A 25673-nucleotide genomic window follows, 5' to 3' on the forward strand; every position below is an offset into this window, starting at 1 on the left:
GCTGCTTTCTGCATCACGCCAATTGTCGTCATTCCTTCACAGATCAAACTTATTCCATCCCAATTTATCAGAAACATATATTTCCTCTCATGCCCACATAGTTTTCTTTAGAATCTACCTAGTATACAAGAACTCAAAAGCGATCAAGAGAGATGATTTCATTTGGTAAGGCCTTTTACAATGTGGGGTTTTGGGTTCGGGAGACAGGGCAAGCACTCGATCGACTGGGTTGTCGCCTTCAAGGAAATTACGTGTTCCAGGAACAATGTATGTATAAACAAAGAGTCCCATCTATCCTCTTTTTTGTCTTTGTCGTCTACTTGTCGTGGTTTTGATCTTTCTGTATTTTCTAACTTTTGGATGCGGGTTAGGGTATCTGCAATTTAGGCGAGCAGTGATATTGTTTTTTGTTTGCAGTTTTTGGGAAGGAATTTTGTTATGTGTATTAATGTAAATTAATTTGAGTTGGAATGTACTTTAGATCGTATGCATACTAAGGTCAACGAATCCACATTCTTCTGTTTTTGCAATTAGTAATTTTGAACCCATTTTTAATCGTCTGTGTTGGGAAGATGCCATGGGGCACTCCCAGTATGCAACCTTGGGCACCCTAAATATTTAGTTTTTAACTGTTTTAAATTTTCAGCTGTGCAATTTCTGTTTAAGTTATGGGCAACCTTCACTGTGGTGGAGGGGATGCTTAAACTCATACTTGACAAAATTGTACTCGTCAAAACCTAGCAGACCCAAAATCTTTCAAAATTCGACCAAAACTTTGGGACAATGCTCGGGAAAATCTCGGGAAAAAACTTGGCAAAATTCCCAAACATTCAAAAGCACAAATGAGTAAAGTAATCTTTAGAAAACATGCATAAAACTGAATTTTCAAAGGGTATAAGTGGGTTTTTTTTTCCATTTTTTTGATAAAAACAAGTTCAATTCATGTCACGATGTCATATGATTATCAATATTAGTGTTTTTCTGCGAGTTACTTGCTGAGTCTAGGGACTCACAACTGCGAGTCACTTGCTGAGTCTAGGCGACCCGCAAGTACTTGTGAGTCAGGCAAGTTTTTGTTGAGTTTGTCAACAACGTGTAGATTACATTCTTAAGATTCGTTAAACATGGATTTCCCCACAGCTTGCTCACATCTCTTTTGTTGAGCCCTACAATCATTATTTAATTTGTCCATTGAAGTATCTAGAGTATGGTTTTATTCCTCGGTATTCTGTAGACACCAAGGGATACACTCAAAATGCACTCATATGGCCTAAATATGTATTTATAAAAAATGATTGAAACTCTTGTTATGACAATGACCCCTGATACACTTGAATAGAGGTAAATATTAAACTTCTTATCTGACAGAATGACTGACATGCCTCTTGGTTGCAAGACCTTGCTCATGGAAACACGTGTACTTTTCCTTTTTATATTTTACATGTATTTGTCAAATTTAATATTTATAGAATTTTGACCTGAAAAATATCAGACATTGCCAAACTATCTATCTCAGGAGCGCAAAATGCATGGGGAATATTTCATTAGGTTTAACCCTTATTTTTGTTGTGGTTGAAGCGATGAACATGCCTTATGAGACTTGAATCTGGGTCGTCACCATTTTAATGACTCTGCCTTACCACTTATCATTGAATGCATTTTGTTGTCTTCATGTTCTTCCTCTGATTTGTTTGTATATTGGTTGGCTTACCATTGTAATAGCATTTTCTTACTTGAACATCAGCTTGGAGTTCTGGGAATTTTCCTTTATTTATTTAAATGCAAATGTAACTATTTTGGGAATTTAAAATTTGATGTCTCAGGTCACATAACTGAAACCATAATTAGTGAAATACCTGAGTCATTCTTGATTGAGATTTTTTATTACATCCTTACCTATAAACATCGTGACTAAGAGGAAGATGGAGTCAGCTTATTAATTTCTCAAACTACTACTGTCATTGACCACAGCCTGTTTTGCTTAATTGATTATTTTATTTTGGAATATTGGCTGGTCTAACCAATACGGCTACCCTTACAGGAGCAGAGGATCTCATAAACACCTTTCTTAAGCTTATGCTTGAGATGGCCTTTGCCTTTGGCACTTCTAAGGTCGTTTCTTTATTTTTCTTGTGATTTTATTTGTTCTACATTTTTCTTTTAATTATATTTTCATGTGGACTTCTGCCCCTTGTAATTTGCAGCATTGTTATACAATGCTTTCCTTCATAATTGATTTGATTTTTTTTTATATTTGTTTATGTTGGAGTAGTGCCCCTCACAAATTGTTGAACTTAATGTATCCGTCTTTCGAGCAACTGTCACACTTGCAAAGATCTGCATATAACTTTCCCTTAGTCTTTAATGTGCATATATGAATATTTCATTTGGATCAATTTCACCAAGGGCACACACCCGGTATTTTATCCCCTTAATTGACTGCATACTACTGACCATATTTTAGTCCAGCTTGAGACTTCAGAGTGGAGTTCTTAACATTGAAACAGCATCATGATCTGTTCTTACAGTGAAGTTATCCTTGATGTTGTTCTTTTGAAACAGCATCATGATCTGTTCTTACAGTGAAGTTATCCTTGATGTTGTTCTTTCGGGTCTTTGCATCTTAAAAATTCTCAATTATGATGTTTGTGACTGTCAAATTAATCACTGGCAATGCAGTTTTACTTGTTACCTCATACCAATGCCATGCAGATGTGACAGTGTTACCCTGAACATGGTCCCATAAATATTTAAGTGAAAACATGTTTTTCATGCCATGTTTCCATGCCCCCAAAAGCTTCCATATTAGAAATATTTTTTTGAAAATCATGCTTTAAAGGTTTCTGAGAATTGCCATTAGGAAAGATACAAGCAAATTAAGAAAAGTAACTACGGGCTTTTAAATCAGTTTTATATGTTAGTAGTTGTTTCAGGGACAGGGTGGAGTGGGGACAGGGGAATGAGTTATGGGTGTGGGGACAGGAGAGAGCCATTCTTTTGGGGACACCAGGGAACGGCTATTTTAAAACTAGGGAAAATTTTAAAATTATAGAAAATTTCAGATTCATATGACAGCATTCATAAGATAATCGTCATATACATCATAGAACCTTAGCACATTATATTGGAGTTCAATTGTTATTGTCATTACATTAATTGACAAAAGTCACAATGACAAAACAGTAAACATATGATAATAATTTTATATCTATTTTCTTTTGTTCTTCCCCGTTGGTCATCCATGGACATTAATATAATTTCTTTCTTTCACTCATTCTAAAGCTATAATATAATTTTGTATCTATTTTATTTTGCTCTTCCCCTTTTGGCCATCCGTGGACATTAATATAATTTCTTTCTTTCATTCATTCTAAATATAAAACTATAACATAAAAAAAGCACTTATTGAAGTTGAAAATCTGAAATTTACATTCCTGATGTCTTTGTTGTAAAATCAACTCCAAAAATGCAATAACGAAACATGAGTAAAATATAATACCTTAAATGCCATAAATTTTGGATTTAAGAGAAATCTGGCTTGAAATATGGGCAATTTTATTTTTTTCTTTTAGATATTTTTGGGTGTAAAATCTGAAATGAAGTGCAATATTTGGATGACAAAAGGAAAAATTTCAAATTCAAAACACAAGCCAAAGAGAATTACATTGCATATCAGAAAGTATTTACCAAAAACAAACAAATGTAGGGAGCTTTCACAAAAAGGTATGGATACCAACTCAGGCCCAATCCAAGAGCATATTTTTTATTTTTTTAAAACAAAAAGGAACTTTTTAACTCCTGTGCTATCGGTGATGGCTAGGGGGTGACAAGCTGTCTTCGGATGTTTTTGTGCTTTTTGCAAATGTATTCAGAAACGGGCAGGAATGTTTTTGAGGCATTTCCATTTCATCCCTTAGACATTTCCATTTCGGGACGACCCTTTTTTGGCCAGGTACGCGTCCCTGGGTTACGTAGGTTTTTATGTATCTGTTGGAAGGTAGAGAGGATTATTTAATTCCTTAGCTCTGCACAATTATAGTAGACATGTATAGATGGTTATTAAATTTGTGAGATGAGTTGATTCTTCTCCTACATCTATGTAGATGAGGCATATGGTGTTAAAACTGTTGATTGTGTGATCTCTGAATCTCTAATAATATGGGGAGCTGGTTGGGCTCAATCCAAGAAAGGTCTATTGCCCCTTTACCTTGTTTGCAAAAAATTAAGGAAAGTAGAGAAAAACAATAATTTGGGTTTGCTCGTGTAGCCACAACCTCTCAGTGTTCATGGTTCATATTTTCAAATAGGGTTACAAAATATTAGATATAATTAATTCACTAATATATTTAAGTTCTTTCAATGCAATTTATAATGAGTCAACACACATGTATATGGTATATGGATTTCTAATCGTGGTGGGTGCTTGCCTCTTGTGTAACAATTGAGGAATAAGAGCACAATTTGATGCCTTCATTACTTTGTTAAGAGTTAAACTGTAAATTCCATTTATTACATCAGGTAAACATTAATTCTAACAAGATTATCAGTGATAGAACACTCAACTTACACAGATTCCTCCGTTTAACTTTGTTAAATGAATAATTCATGGTTTTTAATGCCAAAGGTATATACGTGCAAGATGATTGCAACATTTGGACCCGTTAGATCATTTTCCACACAAATTATGGTAAACCAAAGATTCAAACGCTAATCACAATCCAACACCTTCAACCTATGCACGTTTAGGAAGAATTTGATGTTCTTGTAGAACTTAGATAAATCGTTATGCATACATTTGACTAAGCAACCAAGTCGGCCCACAAACCACCTAATTTAAAAATATTCATCGTGTTGCTTGAATACAAAGATAAAGGATTAGTGTTTCTTTGTAGAGGTGGAAGGGCAAAAGAGGAAATTAATTTAGTAATCCCATCTTACGGTATTCTTGAAGATATTTAATAGGTTTGCTTACCCTTTTATAACAGGCATTTATTGTCTTATTATAGTTGTAGTTGCACGCTCTCTTTATTTCTTCAGTTTGCTCATCTTTTTAAAATGAAATTTACCATCACCTCTTAATTAGGGTAATGAAAGGAGGTTTCGTTATTTTAGGAGATTAAGATGCAAAATTGGTAATAACCTACTTGATTGTTGTTTTTTTCTTTCCCTTATCCTTCATCCGACTCTTTCAAAGAATAGTGCTTTAGTGTTGGGAAATAAACATTCAATTGAATAAGTCATGAATCTCAACACTCTCACATCCTCCACGGAGTAAAAAGACAAGAACAAAAAAAAATCTCCAAAAAAGACCTTTGCATCGGAAGTTCTAAAAAGTGGACACAATTGACTTAAATTGTACTCACATGCATGTAACACATGTAAACGTGTCCAACAATCAAAATACCAACCCCAATTCTCCTTGAGTTAAATGGTAAAGTCAAGATTTAATATTGTTCACTAGTAGAGAATAATTGCTAGCAAATGATGTTATTTGTGCAACAAAGTTCTCAATGGAGTAGTGATAGCTTCAAATCAACCATGTATCCACTTAAAAGAATTCAAACACGACTAAAGCAAAACCTTTGAATCGGGATGATAATAGAGGTCTATGAAGAGAGAGAGAGAGAGAGAGAGAGAGAGAGAGAGAGAGAGAGAGAGAGAGAGAGAGAGAGAGAGAGAGAGAGAGATTGCAAAGCTTTAAGCAAAAAAAACAAAGACCAGCACCCATCTACTAGGAATCCTCCTTGGATCTTTTTAATATTTTATCCTATTTTGCGAGCAAGCTTCTGCCATTTGAACACGGGCAAAGCAATATCTACATCTGAAGGTAATTCTCTCATAATCCATTTGTTGCTTACAAATACGATCACCAACCTTGAGCCAAATCTCCTCAAGCAAAATCCTCAGGAAGTCCATTTAATGAGCAGGCAGGCAAAGCTAGGAAGAGAGTGTGAGATCATATCCCAAGAGATAGAAATAAGCTTTCCCAAGGAATCAATATTAGATGACAGGCTAGGGGAGAGCCAAAACTGCAGGTGGAGATTTGGCAGCCTAGCTCAAACTGGAATTGCTGAGGGCTTCATAAGAGGGATTGAACTCAGGATGCCTTGGCTTCAAACAGAGAGAAGTGTTGCCCCAAGCCCAGGGACCCATCTTAAGGGGGAATGCCCAATCAACCTTCAGCTAAACAAACAACAATGATATAATTGTGTTTGCACGGATAAATGACTAAATCTGATGAAAGTAAGGGATTTCAATGCTTAGAGATCTGGTCATGGAGATCAGCAAGGCATAGCCAGAAATTGTGAAACCTGCAGATTCTCCCTAAATCAACATAGCACTCTCTTTTTCCAAAACTTCTGGCACCAGCTTAAAAAAGAGAAATTTTAACAAATTTCAAAACCAAACTCAAGCAGAATTGCCCTCAGCTCCCTTGGACACAATGCCTGGGCATGAAACATGAACAAAATCAGAAGAAAGAGGGATAGGATCCTGAACATTGAATTACAACTGTCAATAGCAGAAACAAGGAATCCCCAGACCTAGGGGAGTACTGAGAGGAAACACCAAATCTTTCATTTCAAGACGTTATGATCCTGGTTTGAGTGAGCAGATGTTGACAAAACAAGCAACAAACATACAAGTGTTAAAATCAAGAGCATATCTACATGGTGCTCTGTTGGAGATTTGCATTGGAATTAGATTAATGAATTTTAAATATTGTTTTTGATTCTGCAAAATTTGGTCAAACTAATTCCTGGTTTGCCAAGGTTTGCCCAAGATTTATCTGGGAAAAAACTTGCAGAGGAAATGGTGTCCTGTTAGGGCCCTTGCAAAGACCAACCTGGAATCGAAACTGGGTTCAGATCTGGAGATTGCAGGGCAATAACTGGCTACTTAGGAAATTGATTTACTATGTAGAGTTTTTTTGAAGTAGCAAAAATGTCTTGAAGTCAATTAGATTCATATTTTTCTCCTTCACTCTAACATCTAATTTAAGCATCACTTTTTAACTTAATCCATATTTCTGATGTGTTGTATATGGAACCTGATTTGTTTCATCATGCTCCTCTATGTTGGAAAATTAATGCTGATAATTATCTTGCCAATTAATGAATCTTGGAGTATAGCGATGTTAACTTTAAGGGTTCAGATTTGATTGCTATCAGACTAACACAGACTTTCTTTTATTTGCAGTATCAAGGCATCGCCCTCTTATGAATCTCTATGACAAAGTTCCAAATGTAGCCAAAGATGTGTTTGTGGCTCCCAGTGCATCTTTGGTTGGAGATGTGAAAGTTGGGCAAGGGTCATCTATTTGGTATGGGTGCATTCTTAGAGGTAGGTTTGTATTGGCATGGAATGCATTCAAAATGTTTTTTGATTTCTATTTTCAGAGTAGTTCAGTTACAATATTGCCTAGAAAAATGTGTTAATACAAGATGTCATGGGAGCATTTAATGAAATGTTTGGTTTTAGATTTTGTCTTTTTATTTGAAGAGTAGACTTCGATTTTCATACTATCAATTTTCTTTTATGCCTCTATGTGATTTTAACTAATGAAATACAAACTTCTTGTGGTTGCAAACATGAATATGATTTATGTGTACATTTCCAGTTTGGATATGTGCAAATCAGTCTAGCTACTGACTGCAAGATGTAATGAAACACCCTTACAGGTGAGCATTGGTGGGTTTTGTGGAGAATTGGTATACTGTCTTTTTATCATTGTTTCAATGACTGTACCATCCTTGGCTAAACCAGCTGTTTGAATGAGGAAAGAAATGGTTCTTTTGGTGAGGGCAGCTCTTTTGTATTCCAGGAATGGTGTTTGGACTTTTCAAGGGGTGCCTTAGAACAGAAAGATCATTACCAAAGGAGGATGAGCTCTCACTGTCTTGGACATAAACTTCTGCATCCCTTCAACAGCCTCCGTCAGACCCATGGAAAAAGCCTTCAGCTCTCTGAATGAGGTGATTGAGACTAGACTGCATACTTTATACCCAGATGCAGTGGATGATGCCCAGAATGGGCCTCGGCAAATTCTAATGCAGCGTCTAAACCACCTCTAAAGTCCTCATAAATTTTAAACTCAGATAAAGCCTTAACCATTGTCATATCTTTTGTAGAGTCAAATTCAAAACAAACATTGAAGCAATGTCAGCATTTACTCTGTGGCAAACCTCTACTTCCAAAGAATTTGATTTGATTACCTCTTTAATGGAGTTCATCGCAGCCGAAAAAAAATACCTTTTCCAAGCGCTGGTTGAATTTGGACTGAGAAATGGCATCTGCGTTTTCAATGGATTAAGATGAAACATTGGTTCCGTATTTGCCTAAACAGTGGTCTCACCAGGGGTTCTGCTCGAATCAAGACAAAATCACAATGAAAATTCCATCTAATGCAAGCTGCAGAAGAAGCTGCTTTGGATGTGCCAAATTTAAGGATGGGAAGGACAGTCTATGTCACCAGTTTGAGGCACATTGAACAATGATGGCTGAATCAATGCCCAAGCCCTCCCAATTAAAAATGTTATTACTTTGAATCACACTGTCTATGTGGTCTATTACATAGTTGGCTAAGTAAACCTTGCCATTAGCCTCACGGTAACAATGTTGGAATGAATGTCATAATAGGTTGTCATGTCCCTTCCCAGCTAGGTCAGCCCAGCAGTGAAATAAAAGGTGTTTTTACACCATTATACATAAATAAGTTAATAAATATTTAAAAATAAAATAATAAAAATATAAATAAAATAGAATAAAGTTAAATGTTTGAATTTCAAAATTAGATACCGGTTTTTGGGCCCTAGTGCCCTTCATCCAACAGGTATTGATGCTGCTGCTGTGTGCTGGGCGACAGATATGGAAGTTTTTAATATGATTTTGGAATTGTTTTCCAAGTTTTTGCTGCCAGGATGCAAACCCTAGCAGACATCAAGGTTGGGATGAAACCCTTGACCTTATCCCATCAAATCTTTCTTTCGTAGTTGCATTTTCTGTTTGCAAAGTTTTCTCTTTTTAGTCTAGCTGTGATTAATATCCCAGAGAATTTATTGAATCTTTCTTTCATAGTTGCATTTTCTGATTGCAAAGTTTTCTCTTTTTAGTCTCGCTGTGAGTTTGTTAGGGTTCCTAATCAACTTAAGCGCCAAGAGTGGAGAGGTTTTTTATCAATATTCCAGAGCATTTATTGACTCTTTCTTTCATAGTTGCATTTTCTGATTGCAAAGTTTTTTCTTTTTAGGCTAGCTGTGAATTTGTTAGGTTTCCTATTCAACTTAAGTGCCAAGAGTGGAGAGGTTTTTTTATCAATATTCCAGAGCATTTATTTGAGCTGCGACTAAGGTTGCTATTATGAATGCCATTTGCTGGAGCTGCGCCTAGGGTTCGCTGGTACGGGTGCCATTTTTGGAGCAGCGCCTAGGGTTCTTAGACTTAATCAGCTTGGGAAGACAGAAATAACTCATTGAGAGGGCGAAACAAACCCCAAGGAACCAGTCTGACCACCAGGTCTGCACTTACACCTTTCACAGCCACACACCCCTGCTACAGGGTCATACAAACCCAGATCAGAGCTGCACCAGGTGATGAATACTAAGAGGCGGGGGCTGAATTAGTATACCAAAAAATACTGAACTCAAACTCTTAAACAGTTTAGTAGATAACTGGTATAACAAATTCACTAATAAACCGGTTAAGATAAATGCAAACCAAATAGCAAATAAAGCATTCACCCACAAAACCACAATCACCATAACACAAGATATTTGACGTGGAAACCCAAATGGGAAAAACCACGGTGAGCAGAAACTCATAAGTAACTCTCTGCAGAATAGAAACCAGACCGGTTAAGGTCATACAATGTTCTTCACCAGAACAGATCCTGTTAGGAATCTAGATCTCTGTTAGGAGATAAGTCCTGTTAAAGACTACCTTGTTAAAGGATTTCAGATCCACAGTTGTGAACCACCTTGTTAGAGGATTTACAAAGGTTTTGTTGGGCCTACCCGGTTAAGGGTTTCAGACTTGTCGAAGATGTGAGTAATCAACAATTGAGTGATCTAGATACTAGCACAGTATGCTTGGTTAGATCCTTGATAGCTCATTGTTAATACATTTCAACATTACTTCAGTCTTCAATATCTCCACACTCTATCTCTTCACACAGACCTAATCTTCTCTGCAAAGATCGCACATAACCTTCTCATACATCATACATCTCTCACATATGCAAACCCTAGACATGATGTCCTTATAAAGGAAACTGATTTCATGTTGGTCCAATAGGATTAAACTACAAGTTCCTAAGTTCAGTGCATCTAGACACATTTGATAACACGGCACAAAATCACCGCCAAAGTGTCAGTGGATGATAACTCATCACAGAAATACTGGTTGGTAACTCATCATAGAGTAATACCGGTTCATACAATATACCAATTACCGGTTGTCAAAAATGAAGACTGGAAAATGTTAACTACCGCTTTGTTCCTTCGTACCGCTTGAGATCCTCGAAACGCTTGAGGTCTTCATGCCGCTTTGTGACCGGTAAACATCTTCTGCAAAACACCAATAGTCTAAAGACTATAATACATAATACCGGTTGGAACAATTACCGGTTGAGCATAACTCATACATCAAGAAAGTGTGTGTCCATCAATGACAATCAAAACATCATCAAAATGCCAACACCAGGCGGATAAACTATAAAATATTAAGAAGTCACCAATCAGGCCTGCATTTCATGCACAGAATGTTACTATCAGAATTGTTGGAATTTCGAGGCTTCACTTCATTAGGGACTCTTTGTACAGGGGTGATTTGGGTCAGTCATATACCTGTAACAGATTGTACAGATCCTCTATTATTGTCGACCATTACAGACCGTATGTGAGCTTTTATGCAGCTAAAGTTAAGAATGTTGGTGCTATAAAATTCTGATCTGTATCTTGTTCTTGTGCATTTTATATCTCAATTCAGATCTACAAATTTGTTTATGAAATGATCATCTTTACCAGTCAATAAGGGTGTTCTAGTGGCATACATATCATTAACTGCAGATCATATGTTTGAAAATTCTCCGTGCTTTCATTGAAATTGGTTGAGTTAACCAGAAAATTGAGATCCTAGTGGAAAGGATATTTCATAGGCTGTCCAATAAGGGCTATATGTTATCAATTTTTTTCCAGCTGTGAAGGATTTCTTATTTCTAATTACATAAAAAATAACTATCAAATCACCCTCTATAATGATAGAGGATATTTTGAGATTGGTGATCATCTGAAGACCCATTAAGGGGTGCCTGGGCCTTGTTTTTGATTCCCTTAATTAGTTTCTTAGATACTGTGTGTATCAATGCCCCATAAGAGTTTCTCATAATGCAGACAGCCTTAGATAACCTAGGGTTTCCTCTATAAACTAGGGATTCTTTGAGAAACCCCGCTGAAGTTCAATTTAGAAGATCTAGTTGGGGGTGGCATCAATTTGGGGGTTCTATCATTAATATCCCCAAAGGAATATATTATATGATATTTGCCCAAATTTCAATCCACTTCGATAAATTCTCAGGATTAGCTTAGTAATCAAATTTAATATTATTGAATGCTATTTAGTTGTAAATTGTAATTAAATTATGTATACAGCAGTTATGGAAATAATATGATTTAGTCTGAAGTGGCAGATTAAGGAATAGCACTCAATGATATGATATGAATCCACAGCCAGAAATTACAGTCAATTCCACATTCTCTTGTGCTGCATTCTTTATGCATTTCCTTCCCTTTATATGCCACCAAATACGAGGTGGCTGTTATACAAGAGGCTGCAATTAAAACTGGTATAAACCTTCAGCAATCACTAACAGCAGAAATCATGGTATGATATAGATTCATTACATCTTGCAGTAAGTTATTGCTTGAAGACTCAAATGCAATTGTTATGCACAAGGGTTTCTATGTATGTTGCGCCAAATGTATTGGATCTGCGATTATTCTTGGAATTTATTACTACTTTCCTAATATGAATTTGTTTATCCACTTCAGATATAGCGATCAGATTTGCTAATGAATAGCAAATGTTATTAACTCAAAGTCTTTATTGATATCAGCTGGAAAATCAATCAATTCTGCACAAGGGTGATTGTTGTGTGAAATCATTCCAATTGTGAGTTTTTGGCCTCCAATTGCAGTCCTAGAGGGCTTTTGTCCTCTTGTTAATTGAACCAAGGTTCTATACTCCAACTAGGAGTAAAATGCTTGATCAATATGCTTTCCTCTCCTTGCTTTGCCTCTCTTAAATAGAGTTTTCCTCCAAAAGACAATCGTTCAAATTTCTTTGATGACCCTTGATTCATTATATAGAGGAATTATTTAAAACAAACTTTAATTATAAAAGACCTCTATGTTACACATTTTAACTTTACTCGAGGCACTCCTTATGATACTTTTATTTAATAATATCACATAGTTACAAGAATCTGCCAGAATCGCTGAGTCTTGCCGATTCCCGAGGTGAGGCAGTCTTGTAGAGTCTAGGAGCCTCGAGACTTGGATTCGCTGAGTCTAACCAATGCTAGCAGAGTCTCAGCAAACTTGCTGGGTCTGACCAAGACTAGCAGAGTCTCAGAGTTTGACTGTGGGTGCATGAAACAAGTTTTAAACTCTGTTCCAGGGGGACACATCCTCGGGCATGGAACCTCCACGCTGTACTGTAGACAGAATGGGGATGAATTTTCACCATCTATTGTCCTTTTCCCATCCGTTAAAAATAAGGGACGTTTCCTGTAGGGTTCGGTAGACATTTTTGAGCTTCTGGGGCTAGACGTTCCTGAGCTTCTAGGATGCAGATGTCTTTTGCCCTATTGATGTTTGTTAGCTTCCTTCTACAATTGACAAATTTTCAAAGTTACCCCGAGTTTCCGGAACGGGGACGGGGACGGCGGGGGACAGTGGGACGCGTTTCCGGGACGGCAAATTTTTTTGCCAAATTTGGGGACGGTAGGGGACGGCAAAGGGGACGGCTATATAAAATATAGGAAAAATTTAAAATATATAGGAAAATTTTGAAATTCTAAATGTTCATATGAAAACATGGATAAAGCATGCATATATACATTATATTCATATGAAAACAATAAAACATGGGTATAGCATGTGTATGATACTATGAAAAGTTGAAAACATTTTAGAATGTAAATTCTGAATATACAACATTGTTAATACTCAATAGACAATATGCAATTATGCATTCATAAATCAGAATTTCAATTCATTCACATTGTCAATATGCATATCAATAGAAATTTTCCCTACTTCTATCGACGCAGTTTCCCCCAATATTTTTCAATGGGGGTTTGGGGGCAGCGCCCCCAAGGTGGGGTCAAGTGGCATCGCCGAGTTTGGAGATTTTCTAATCTTAGTGTCAAAATGCCCAAAGGCTACACTACTGCCATAATTATGAATGAAATTAATAAATTTAAAATTTAATTAATGTTATCTTTTAATTTTTTTTATTTTTAATAACAATTTGAATTAACAAAGGGCCTCTATTAGAAAATTAAAAATACAACTTTTTAACTTTTTTTAATATTTTTTAAGGGCCTTAGAATGGGGGATGTCTGGCCATCCCCGGGACGGATTGGGGACGCCCCAATCGTCCCCGAGACGTACGAACGTCCCCCAGAGCTAGGGCAGGTGTCCCCCCATTTCGGGGACGTCCCCTCAAAAAACAAGGCAATTTGGGGACGAGGGAAACGTCCCCTAGCCGTCCCCAAGTCCTCGAAACGTCCCTAAGAGAGGGAAGGGGGTTTTCAAGTCGGGGACGCGTCCCCAGGTAACTCTGCAAATTTTGCCCATTTTTGTCCATGGGTTTGAGCTATTCACTGACTCTGTTCACGGATAGGGTATGAATTCAGAAATATACAAGTGAGGAAGTATCACTGTATTGCGGGTGGATTTATTTTATGTTCCATTCAGTTTTTAGATCTTTTTTTTTTTTTCTTTTTAGGTTTTATTTTAATTTTAATTTTGTGTTTTTTCATTTTATTTTACATATTAGAAATTAACGAGTTAAACATTGTTTTTATAGTGTGTTGGGATTTAATATTTTAAAATATTTAATTTAGATAATTAATTATTAATATATTAAATTTAATATTTTAAAATAATAATTTTAATTATAATTATTTAATATATTAAATTGAATATATTCAATATTTAAATTATAATTATTTATATTTTAGTATTTTTTAAATTTATATAAAGCAGTTTTTTTTTTAAATTTTATTGTTGTCGAACATGAACAAAAATTTGAACCTTGTGACGTAGATTGAATAGAGAAGACCTTTCTAAATATTCCTCTCCTACACACAGTAGCTGGGAACACGTATCCCCATATCCGTTCCCATTTCCAAAACGGATATGTATCCGATATAGCCCAGATACACGTCGAATATTGTACCCAAGCATGCCCAAAAAACCTTGATTTCCAACCATGCTAGATACTATGTGATTTGATTTTTTAAAAAAATTGATGTAAATCTTCCTAAATTTAATTTAAAAAAACTTCATTAATGCATTTTTTAAAAAAAAAATTGATATTAACAAAACCTACACCAAATGAGAAAGACAAATGAAATGTTTTTCTATTTCAGTGACCCATTTTTAGGGTTATCTTCCAATGCAACTCTATTATTTTTGCATATTGTAAAATGTTAATTCAACTTATCATTATTTATGTAGCAATTATGTGTCTATATTGCTTTTGAAGTAATGAAAATCTCCTCGAACAACTTTGAAAATTGTGTTAAATATATGTGTATGTGTTTTTTATGAATGACATATCCAGCCGTATCCATATTGGGGGTCTTAAAAAATGGCCGTATCCGTATCCGATACAGTATCCGTATTTGTATGCGTATCCATGTCCATTCAACTTTGCCTACACATGAAAACAGAGAAGACTTTACTCATCCCCCTATTTTTTTAACAGCCATCCCCTAAAAATGGCCCAAAAGTACCCTTGTACCAGAAACACGTCTTGCTGTGCCATGTCGTCCCAACCCCGAAACTCCATGGAACATAGGTTTTAAATCCTTAAAAATCCCTGAATTTCTTGGGTTTTTGAATTTGCCTAGTTTGGGCACTGAGTTTGAGTCCAAGTCCAAAATTAGTTTTCCAAGTCCGAGGTGAGTCCGAGTCTTGTAACACTGTAATATCATATGGTGACACTATTCCTAATTTATTATTAAAATCCCATTTCCCTAGTGCAAAATTCCCAAAACCCATGGAAAATGTATGAAGGGCATTTTAGGTTTTACTTTGGTTTAATTTCAAATCAGTACATCAACCATCTCTATGCTTGGCATAACCACTTCGGAGAGCCATTACCAATTTTACCAAAAACACATCTTCAGTGAGTGCCTTATCTTGAGAAATTCATTTGGTTTTCTCTTTCCAAATGTGCCTGATTAATAGCAAGGGCCTTGTTGTATAGCTGGCTTGCTTTTGAAAACATCTAACATGGTGTCTAGAAGGGCCCCGACCAATTCAAATTTGTACACAATTATGACCAACGCTTAACTGTAAAGAAATATCCTAGTTAGTTGATTCTTTCGCTTCAAGGCAAAGGCAACTTGAGGGGCCAACAATACCATTTTTTCTTGAGTTTGTCAGTTTTAAGAACATTTCTGTGCAATGTTGGCTAAATAAGGGTGCCAACTTTGGGGAGATTTTTGAAGTAAGCCAATATCATATACCATTAGGAAGGGGGAGTAGAAGCAATTGTAAATCATAGCTTTGTTGAATATCTTTTTTTTTCCTTATAGCAAGCCCATCTAGTCAAATTGTTGCCCACCCTGACAGAAAATTTAAATTTTCTTTTGAGAACTTATTCCTTGAGTAAGTGTTTTGGGGTTCTCAAGAAACAATTTCAACCTCAAACCCATTGATCAATTCAAAGTTCAGAAAAATCTCTAATGTTTGTTCCCCAAATAATAGAATGCATATTGTATCCCTATATCCGGGGTCACTTCATTACCTTTATGCTGGTTTGCAATATTTAGGGTCAAGTGCCTAATTAAAGCAAATAAATTAAAAATAATCTGTCCCATGAAACATGTAAATGTGACTTTGGATAGCTCTTGTTGCTGTTGTACATATTTAGATATGGCATTGAGTAAAACTTACTTCAAGACACAATTGTAATGGTGGTGAAAAATAGGATTCACTAGCTTAGCTATGTAAACAATTGAATTTACCTATTTCCAAGAAACATTACATTAAGGAGAGATGGGATCAATGGATTCAATCCCAAATGTGTGAAAAGGGCTGAATGCTGATTGGACTCCACCTCTCTTTGTTTGAGTTGAAATGGATATTGCAAAGATGTAAATTGAATGCTAGATTTAGGGCTAAAGATGGAAAATTGACATAAATTAACATGAACAGATAGATACAGATTTGATATGAAGACATGGATACAGATCTGGAATGAGGAAGATGAATAGAACCTGTGATTGGTATCTGAGCTTGAAAATACAGGACAAGGATACTCCGAACAGCCCTGGTTTTCTTAAGAGAGTGGCAGTTATAAGGCGTTTCAGAGGTTTATAATTTGCGAAGGTTCTGGTGTCTTACGGTGATAACACCCTTTCAAATTTTTCATGGAGGTGGTGTTACATGTGAGATCAATTGAATGCTTTTAGGGATAAAGAAGGGTTTTGTGTTTGAAAAAAAAATGGAGATGAGGTTCATCTTTAACTTGTTGATAAGTCTGACGAAGCTGTTGTTTTAGATTTGTAATATCACATCATCAATCCCATTAACAAATGAGGAGAAAGTTGTGCTCCAAATGTCTGGGCATTCGTTTGCTAAACTTTTTGCCAATATGTGGACCTAAGGAAGATTTTTTATGTGGTGATTGAGAGCGAGGAGATATGAAAGATTCAAGAGAGATTTCTGACTCTTGGAGCTGTTATCAAGGAGGCTCATATATGGTTGCTAATTTCTTCTGATGCTTTTTAGACTGTGTAACCAAATATTTTTTGTTAAAGATGATGCAGGCTCTTGGCATTTCAGAGCTCCTTAATACTATTGCCATGCTTTATGTTGTTGGTGGGTTTCAGTTTCTCTGGAGACTGAAGTTGGGGCTCTGTCTCTCATCATGTTCTAGTTATTGTACTACTACTTTTAGACTTTTAGTTATTGTTGACAATGTTTCCCTCTCATTCTCTAGACGGTTTGCAGGGACCATTAGATGCTCTTGCTTGTTTTTGCAAGCTTTGCCAAGTAGTGGTTAACCTTGGTAAAACTAAAGATGTGGTCTTTAAAACCACTAGTTTCCCTAGAAAGGTGAACCAATAGATATTACAGCTGCCTATACCTACTTGGGGCTCAGTTTTTAGTAGAGCTTTCCAATTTAAATCCTACTTTTATGGTCCTGAATTTGTAAAGGATATGCTTCTCCCTTTGTTTCTGAAAATCGGTTCTTTCAGGTACATATCTAGGGTATCTCTATAAATGTACATCCCTTCAATGTAGCAATTAGAGCTGTTGTTCTTTAAGGATCAGAAGGTTGTGCTATAGTCCAGGGTCTGATGTCAGATATACATAAGAGGGTACAAACCATCTTGCTGTAATTTATGATCCGTTGTAATCTGACAATCCCTGGATTTATTGTCCAAGCTGAATTTGTTGACCATCATCTCTGTCTTTAAACTCATTTTTTTTCTTAATAATTATTTTACTTGGTGATACAACTTCTGGTTAGGAGAGATCTCCATGTTTATGTCTTTGTTATTCAGGGAGGTTTGCCTTTACTTTACTTAATAATTGCAATTGTTGGTATCTCTCTGTTTACTTGTTTATTGGCATCTCCATAAACCATCTTCCTCTATTCAGATTTTCCTTGGACGTTCCTCCTTGCCTTGTTCCCATAAAGTGTGAGTGAGGTTAATAGACTTTTCAAGAACATTTATCCACAATAGGTGTGAGCCACTTTTGGATTATCCATTCTACACTGTGTTTCAATTGATGCACATCAATAATGAATATTGTAAGATACTTAAGATGATAAAGGACAAAGGTCTGTCTGGTTGCAGGTATGTGAGAAAATGCTTGAAGTTAATGTATTTATACTATCAACCAAATAATGTGCGAGGGGAACTTAGTTTTGAGTCTACCATGTGGCAAATGTTTCATACCCTCTTTGCATTGCAAACTTAAAAGAAATAAATGCACATCTTTGCAGATTGGACAACATGGTGATTAAATATTTTCCACCATCTTGCACAAATGACTGGCCTATATAGAGGTGCCTTTAATTATTTAAAAGTAGCATAAGGTGAAGCCCACATGTTCTCTCATGGTTTGCCATAAAAACATTCAGTTAAAAACCCATTACTCACAAAAGTAGGCTGTCATGCAAATGCTGTGGAAATGTTGCAGAATACAAATATATAAATACCAACATTCTATATATTTTGATTGGTGTTTTGCAATATCATGTGTAGGGGAACCTATAAGACTCTTTGTTAACTGAATAACAATATACTAGTGTGGAGTAGGGCAATAAACCATATTATTTGATGGTAACATAAATAACAAGCAAATAGTTGTTTCCAACCATCATAACCTGAAGACTTGTTATGTTTTGGTTCTTATACAAGCAGATTCACCTTGAGTTTGGAAGCATAGTAGGCAGAGTAGAGTCGCATCTTCCTATGGAATCATTTAGTCTTTTTTATTCTTTACATGTTTATCCTATCTCTCTTTATGTGAATGTTATGAAACCTTACTGTACAAAAGGCATATGCCTCAAAACAACTAAATGATAAATGTTTGATAAATTGATACTATACTTGTATATATGCACAAAAATGGTATAAAATATGAGATAACATAGTAAATCATATCAGTCTTCATCAATTTGGGAATCTCTTTTTGCTTTTGTTATGGGACTTTTTCCCGTGAAAGAATTTTTAATAAAAGAATATATAAATCAAAGCAATTAAAAAATATTATTATAATGAAAGGGTGTGATTTTTGGTAAACACCCTTGTGAAATTATATAAACCTATGAATTAATAGAGAAGGGGGATATGGGGAGAAGAAGAGAAGAGAAGGATAAATTAAAGGAAGCTTAAGAGAGGGGATAGTGAAAGGAAATACAAGAGCAAAGAAAGAAAAATAAAATCCAAGAAAGTTTATTGATGAAGTAAATGTTACCAAGATAAATGCAAAAACCTTGGAGCAATCACCCAAATGTGAAGGAGGCACAAGAACTTTTGAAAGGGGAAAAGCAAAGAAAAACCCCTTGTGATATTATGAATGAGGCAATGCCTAAAATGAGAGAGAGAGAGAGAGCAAGAAGCTCTTTACAATATTGTCATTAAGAAGAAATGAGAGAGGAGACATCTCTTAAATAGAGATGAGGAGAGGAGTTACAAAGTAACTCCCAAATCTATGAATGCCACCATTCATAAAATGTGTGTGCCATGTGTCCACATCCTCTTATGGAGGAAATCTAATATTCCTTAATAAAGGAAAATAAAAGAAATGACTTGTCCTCACAAATGTACTAGAGGACAAATTACATGTAGGAATTCCAAAGGAATATCCTAAACTAAATACAAATAAACCTAAGCTAAGTAAAGATTAAATATTCTAACAGATAGTTAAGGTCTGGTGGGTGGGCAATGGGCATTGGAGAAGGGGCATACAGTGTGTGTCCAACTTGGAGTACAACGTACATCCGGGAGTGTCCTGGCCAGGGCTATGTTTATTTCATGCCGTAAAGGCATGTGGGGTTCTGTGTAAGAACCGTGTTTATTTCATGTCGTGAAGGCATGTGAGGTTCTGTGTAAGAACCGTGTCCTCCTGGAGTGCTCCCTTGCTTGGAAACCCTATACCTATAACTAATCCTCTGCGTGCAGGAAAGCAGCATCTCCGTGATTTACAGATATGTATTAATCAATTTCATATTGTCATTGCCCTAATATTTCATATGTTATCGTAGGCAATTGCAGAAATGAATGGATATATTTAAAGGAGTTTTAAGTGAAAGCAACATCCATTTGGATGAGAAGTATTACAAGTCTCGTGGTGTAATATGTAGAAGGTTAGAATGTGATGTCTCTATGAAAGCATATATAACTGGAAAAGATTGGAATGACACGTTATCTGGAGTCCTGATTGTTCATCGCTATGCAAGAATGCATTGTTTCAAGAACAATGCACTGTTTCAAGTTCAAATAGAAAATGGATTTGTCTGAGGAGCTCAATTTCCTCACAGGCTTTATAAACTTTAAATTTCTTGCCAATGTATCTCTGGGAAATGATTGTAATGGGCTTTACCTAGAGAGCATGTTGGGATATTATCATATACCATAGCAAACTAGCAATTTCTTAAATTTTGAGAAAAATATATTTTGCTGTCCTTTAATGTTTCCTTAGCCTTCTGTGCAAAGTTTATTTTCCTACAGAAAGTTAAGTTTTCTAGACAAATGTTAGAATTCCAAAATATGAGCTAAATGCTGATTTATTAAGAAGGTGTAGTTCTGTAAAACTGAGTATCTATTATTCAATATGAAATTGCTTTGCAGGTGATGTTAAAAGCATTACAGTTGGGTCCAAAACTAATATACAGGACAACACCCTGGTTCATGTGGCAAAAACAAATATTGGTAGAAGTGTCCTTCCTACCGTCATTGGTAGCAATGTTACCATTGGTAAGGGAATTCTCTACCATCAACATTGGGTGCCATGACTAATTACTTGTCATTTACTGATATGTTTCCACATATTTGCCAATATGTATTGCTTTTTTGGTCCAATGTGTATCCATGGCATCGTTGTAGTGGTTTATGAATGATGCTTTTTTAATTTAAATGTGAATGGATGATTTAGACAGGTCACAGTGCTGTATTGCATGGCTGCACTATTGAGGATGAGGCGTTTGTGGGAATGGGTGCAACTTTACTTGATGGAGTAGTTGTAGAAAAGAATGCAATGGTTGCTGCTGGAGCGCTTGTGAGGCAAAATGCCCGTATACCAACTGGCGAGGTCTTGTTTTTTCCCTATTTCATATAAGGAATGCTGATTGAATTGAATGATCTTCTGAGTTTTGACAATCTAGTTTGCAATGTCCATATGTACACTTCCATGAATTTATATCAATTAATTAACAGCTGCTTTTTATCTAGTTTGACATTCATCAATATGAATGGTTTCTTGTTCCTCATGCTTTTCTCATGTGTAATACCCTCAGTCATGATGAAAATTGAATTGTCTAACCGACTCTAAACCTTTTTTTTTCCTTTTTTTCAGCAGAAGATATCAAATATTTTGATTGGTTCATCTCTTTAAAGTTGCAATCAGAAATTTTTCCCATCGTCTACTTGTACAGATGTAAATAATATTTATAAATATGGTCTGTATATATTGTATATCAAACTTAGGTTAAAAGCTTTAAAAATTGAAGTATCTTTTAGAGTAAATGCTGTATCAGTTATATGATTAATATAATCAAAGTAGTTGTATTACCGTACAGAGTTGTAATGGCCTTTTTTACTTGCCAGTTGTCACAAGAAAAAATGCTCAACAGCCATAGGTGGCTGTCAAATTCAATGTCTTTGGTTAACTTTTTGTATGCTTTGTTCAGAAAAGAATCTATTTTGTTTTTTCATCATCATTCTCCACTTCAGTTGGTAGATATTAACAACAGTGATCAAAGATCAAGCGATTTCATGTGATCAATACTTAAGTTTTTGGAGTCAGACATCAAGAATAGATTCAAATGTTATTATGTGGGGATTTTTTTCTCATCAACTCTCCTTTCTTTGTTTATATTTAAAAAATTTAACAGAGCAATGACTTACTCTATGAATAGAATACCAAGAAATCACCAGCATCCAAAGTATTGACATGGAAAGCATAAATTTAAATCCATGATGTATATGAAAGTGTAGTTAGGAGGATGGGACTGTTTTCATGATCTATTAGTGAGGGAATTGCTTGTTTGTTCCTGATGTTGCATCTATCAATACAGGTGCTATCTTATTTCTAGTTGTAATAAAATTTTCTTTAAATCTACTAGATAAGGAACTACAAGTTTGTAATAGAGTGCTGTTCATAGTTGCTAATGAAGTTTGTAATACAGGTGCTATCACAACCATGTCTACAAGCACCCTATTAAGGTGTCAGCCATGAGCAATCATATTGTGACACTAGCTTCAACTTTCTTACTTTTGAACTATTGCATAGGTTGAGATAGCCCCCAACAGGGTTCTCGTGATAACCATCAGTACATGATCACTAGAAAAGAACATCTAGAGTACAGGAATCACTCAAAATATTTGATACTGGAACTTTTTTCGTGTACATACATCCAGAAGTGATGAGACAAATCTCCAAAAACCAAGCACAGAAGGTCATCTAAATTGGATTAAACAACTGATATAACTCAGAACTAAATAACAGAGTTCTATGCATCACAGTATTTACTTAAAGAGAGGTGATCTCACATGGGAAAAGCAGCACATGGCTGTCTTTTGAGAGTTTGGAATCGACAAACAGAGTTACTACCCGCTAATTTATTGAAATCTGAATTACTTAGCACAAAATATAAAACTGGGCATGGTTCCTAACAAATTATATTGAGTAAGCAGCACTCTCCAAAATAAATACTCTACTTGGGTAAGGTGAATCTAGCAATTCCTTGAAGAATAAGGGAACATCATAGTAATTTTTTGGTATTTCTCTAAAATAGTTGTAAAGCATATCCACTACATGCCAGATATTATTGCACTATAAATACAAGGCACATTAAGTCCATCTATACAAAGGTGGGTTTAGTTCCTAATAACTTTGATCGAGTGAGGTATTTTCAAAATAAAAATGTTACTTGGGTAAGGTGAATTATTTAAAGCACAAGAAAGTGTCATGGTAGATTTTTGTGATCTCTTTCCTAAAGAAATTATAATCCACATCCACATGTGAGATATGGGAACTCAGGAAAGGACAGATTTTCCTACTAATATGAGACCCCTATTAAATTACATCTGGTGTATTATTAGCATTTATTGAGAATTCATGCATCACATCTAAGGTTGGCAGTCTCACAATCAAAGTGGATGCCTTAATATCCAAAACTTCTTCTACATGCTATTTCTTAAATTTCTTATATTGATTTTCAATGCTTTTCAATATACTTCTTCATGCTATTTCATTCTCTTAATGAATTGCTGGTGGTTCATTTGGCATGACAAGAGTAGGCAAGAAAATCAAACTTTTAGTTATAAACCAGCAGTCACAATAATTACATCAAATGGTATTTACTATTTATCCATGAGATGGTCGTTAGTACAAATAAATGGTTCTAACACCTGTCAGTGACGATAGCCAATCTTTGGAGATAGTTATCTTTGTAAAAAACTGTTGAACTGGACATAGAATGACAAATACTTGCACTACAAAGAAATAGGAGAATAAGTGCATTGAATTTCTTTCTGGAATTTGAGACCACATATCTAGGTGCCCTGTATTTATCTGGAATGTTCTGGATGTCACTCCACGATAGAGAATGCTCTATACAAAAAATTCTTTCAAAGTAGTCAGGAGAAAGTTCATTAGGATTTCTAACAATAAGATTTGAACTTGTGCATTTTAAGCCATTTTTTTCATTCTCTTTGCTGAGATACCGTTTTATCTTAGCTTGATTCCTTTTAAGATTCTCTCTAGATATGCCCCAGCCATCATAACAGTAACAACATAGATCTGGTGGATGCATTTCCAATTTTCCTTGTATCAACAAATAGACAAAGGAAGGCTGACTTAATCAAGTTTTTTTTTTACCTCGGGCCATAGAATCCCTGGACTAGATAAAGTGTATTGACCTCCTTTGAGCCTTATGGTATAGGTCAACAGTGAACTTATGGTATCTCGTGTTCAAGCTTGTAAGCAGGATTAAAATAATGCTAAGATGTTTCTCAATTGTTACCATAGAGCATGTTAACCAGTGTAGTACTGTAGTTTCATTCTGTTGATTCATCAATAAACATGTCTTATGAAATTAGGCGTGTCCTATGATCGTTTATCTCCTTGCATATATGTCTAATACGATGGACGGGGATATTTCTTTTTTATGTTAACATGTTTTTATTGCAACTTTCTGAGCCAATAGGTTCTGTGTCCCAGCTATCTCCCAGTCATTAGCTTTTGTTAATCTTTTTTATTCATGTTTGTTGGAACTTCTTTTTATCCAGGATGATCACATTAATGAGCCATATATTTTTCTAAGAGGCTAACCAATCTTATATTTTGGCCAGTTGAACTCTTATTTTGATCCAATGGTTTTTATGTTGCCATATAATTTTCTGTCTAGTTCAGCACCTTAAGTTTGAAGGTTGAGAAATATCCAGCATTGCTTATGATCTGAGTTATACCAGTTCAGGTTTGGGTATGCTGCCATGGCAATTTTTTTGGGGGGTTGGGCCCATCTGTACAAAAATATATAAAAATCATAAATATTATTTCGAATGGCCTGAACTTCTCTTTCTATTGTCAAGGTTTTCTGTTCCACTGTATTCTTTTCATCAATATTGTCACTGGATAAAAAAACATCTTTCCAATTAGTGCATTCATCCTGAATGTAGAAACCTTTATGGGCATATTTCAAACTTCTGAAAATACCATTTACATTTTGGCAACGTGAAGTTAGTGATTTGTTGCTATCCCTTAAGCTGTGGTCTAATAGCAATGTTTGTTCCTGTAATGCTGATAGATCACATATAATACTGATGTATCTAGGCCTTTTAATCTAATGGTTTTCTCTACAGCAACTGAACTACTATGAGAAGTGTTGCCCTATCTGGCAATTTGTTTATCGACTTGCCGATGAAAACCTGATCTTCATCTTTTGCTTTAGAAAGTCTGTTAAAGGATACGTGATGTTTACTTTATTTTACTATATAGAATTTCACGTTCATGTTGTGAAGCCAAGGTTTTTTCGAGTTATGCATGATATTTCATGTAAATGATCTTGTATTTTATTCTCCAATAGGTCTGGGGAGGCAATCCTGCAAAATTTCTAAGGAAGCTCACTGATGAAGAAATTGCATTTTTTCCTCAATCAGCATCAAACTATTCTGATTTAGCAGAAGCACATTCAATTGAGAATGCTAAAAGCCTTGATATTACTGAAGCTGAGAAGATCATGCATAATGGGCTTCCAGAGAGAATTGATGAGGGCTCTCCTGAATTGCTTAGTTCAGAGGCTGACACAAAAAGCACTTGATGAAAACTGCAATGGGGAATTCCTGAAGCAATAAAATAAGTGGAAGCATACTTTCCAACTATAGAGGGTGGCGTCTTTGCATGGACTGTAAACAAATTTGTTTTGAATGTGTTTTTCATGACCCCTCTGCATGGAACATGGTGCAGCAATGAAGATTCATATTGTGTGAATTTTGGATCTCTCTTGTACTTACAAAAATCTTAATGGTTGGCTCATTCATCTCTTTTTCATTTTGCTCTGCTACATTTTGATCTCTGATAATATGAAGAATTTTACATTTTTGTTCCAATTTATCCTTTTCATTAAGAATTGTAACAGATTTTGGATGTCGGAGTATTACTTCCAATTCCAGTCATTTATGTCATTTTAAATTTTCTTTC

General features: G+C 35.5%; 1 protein-coding gene across 2 annotated transcripts; it reads left to right on the forward strand.

Moving 5' to 3' along the window:
• Positions 1-25673, forward strand: LOC131079270 (gamma carbonic anhydrase 1, mitochondrial). 2 transcript variants are annotated; one of them, XM_058017178.2, is made up of 5 exons: positions 6-267; positions 7198-7341; positions 20603-20728; positions 20911-21062; positions 25060-25673. In XM_058017178.2, exons 1-5 carry the CDS (start codon positions 153-155, stop codon positions 25291-25293), a joined length of 771 nt encoding a protein of 256 aa, XP_057873161.2. In that variant the 5' UTR covers positions 6-152; the 3' UTR covers positions 25294-25673. The 2 variants fall into 2 exon arrangements, with proteins under 2 accessions (XP_057873162.2, XP_057873161.2); XM_058017179.2 differs by lacking the exon at positions 20603-20728 and having other exon boundaries at positions 1-267.

Source organism: Cryptomeria japonica, chromosome 4, assembly GCF_030272615.1.
Source record: "Cryptomeria japonica chromosome 4, Sugi_1.0, whole genome shotgun sequence".
In the NCBI taxonomy this organism is placed as follows: domain Eukaryota; kingdom Viridiplantae; phylum Streptophyta; class Pinopsida; order Cupressales; family Cupressaceae; genus Cryptomeria; species Cryptomeria japonica.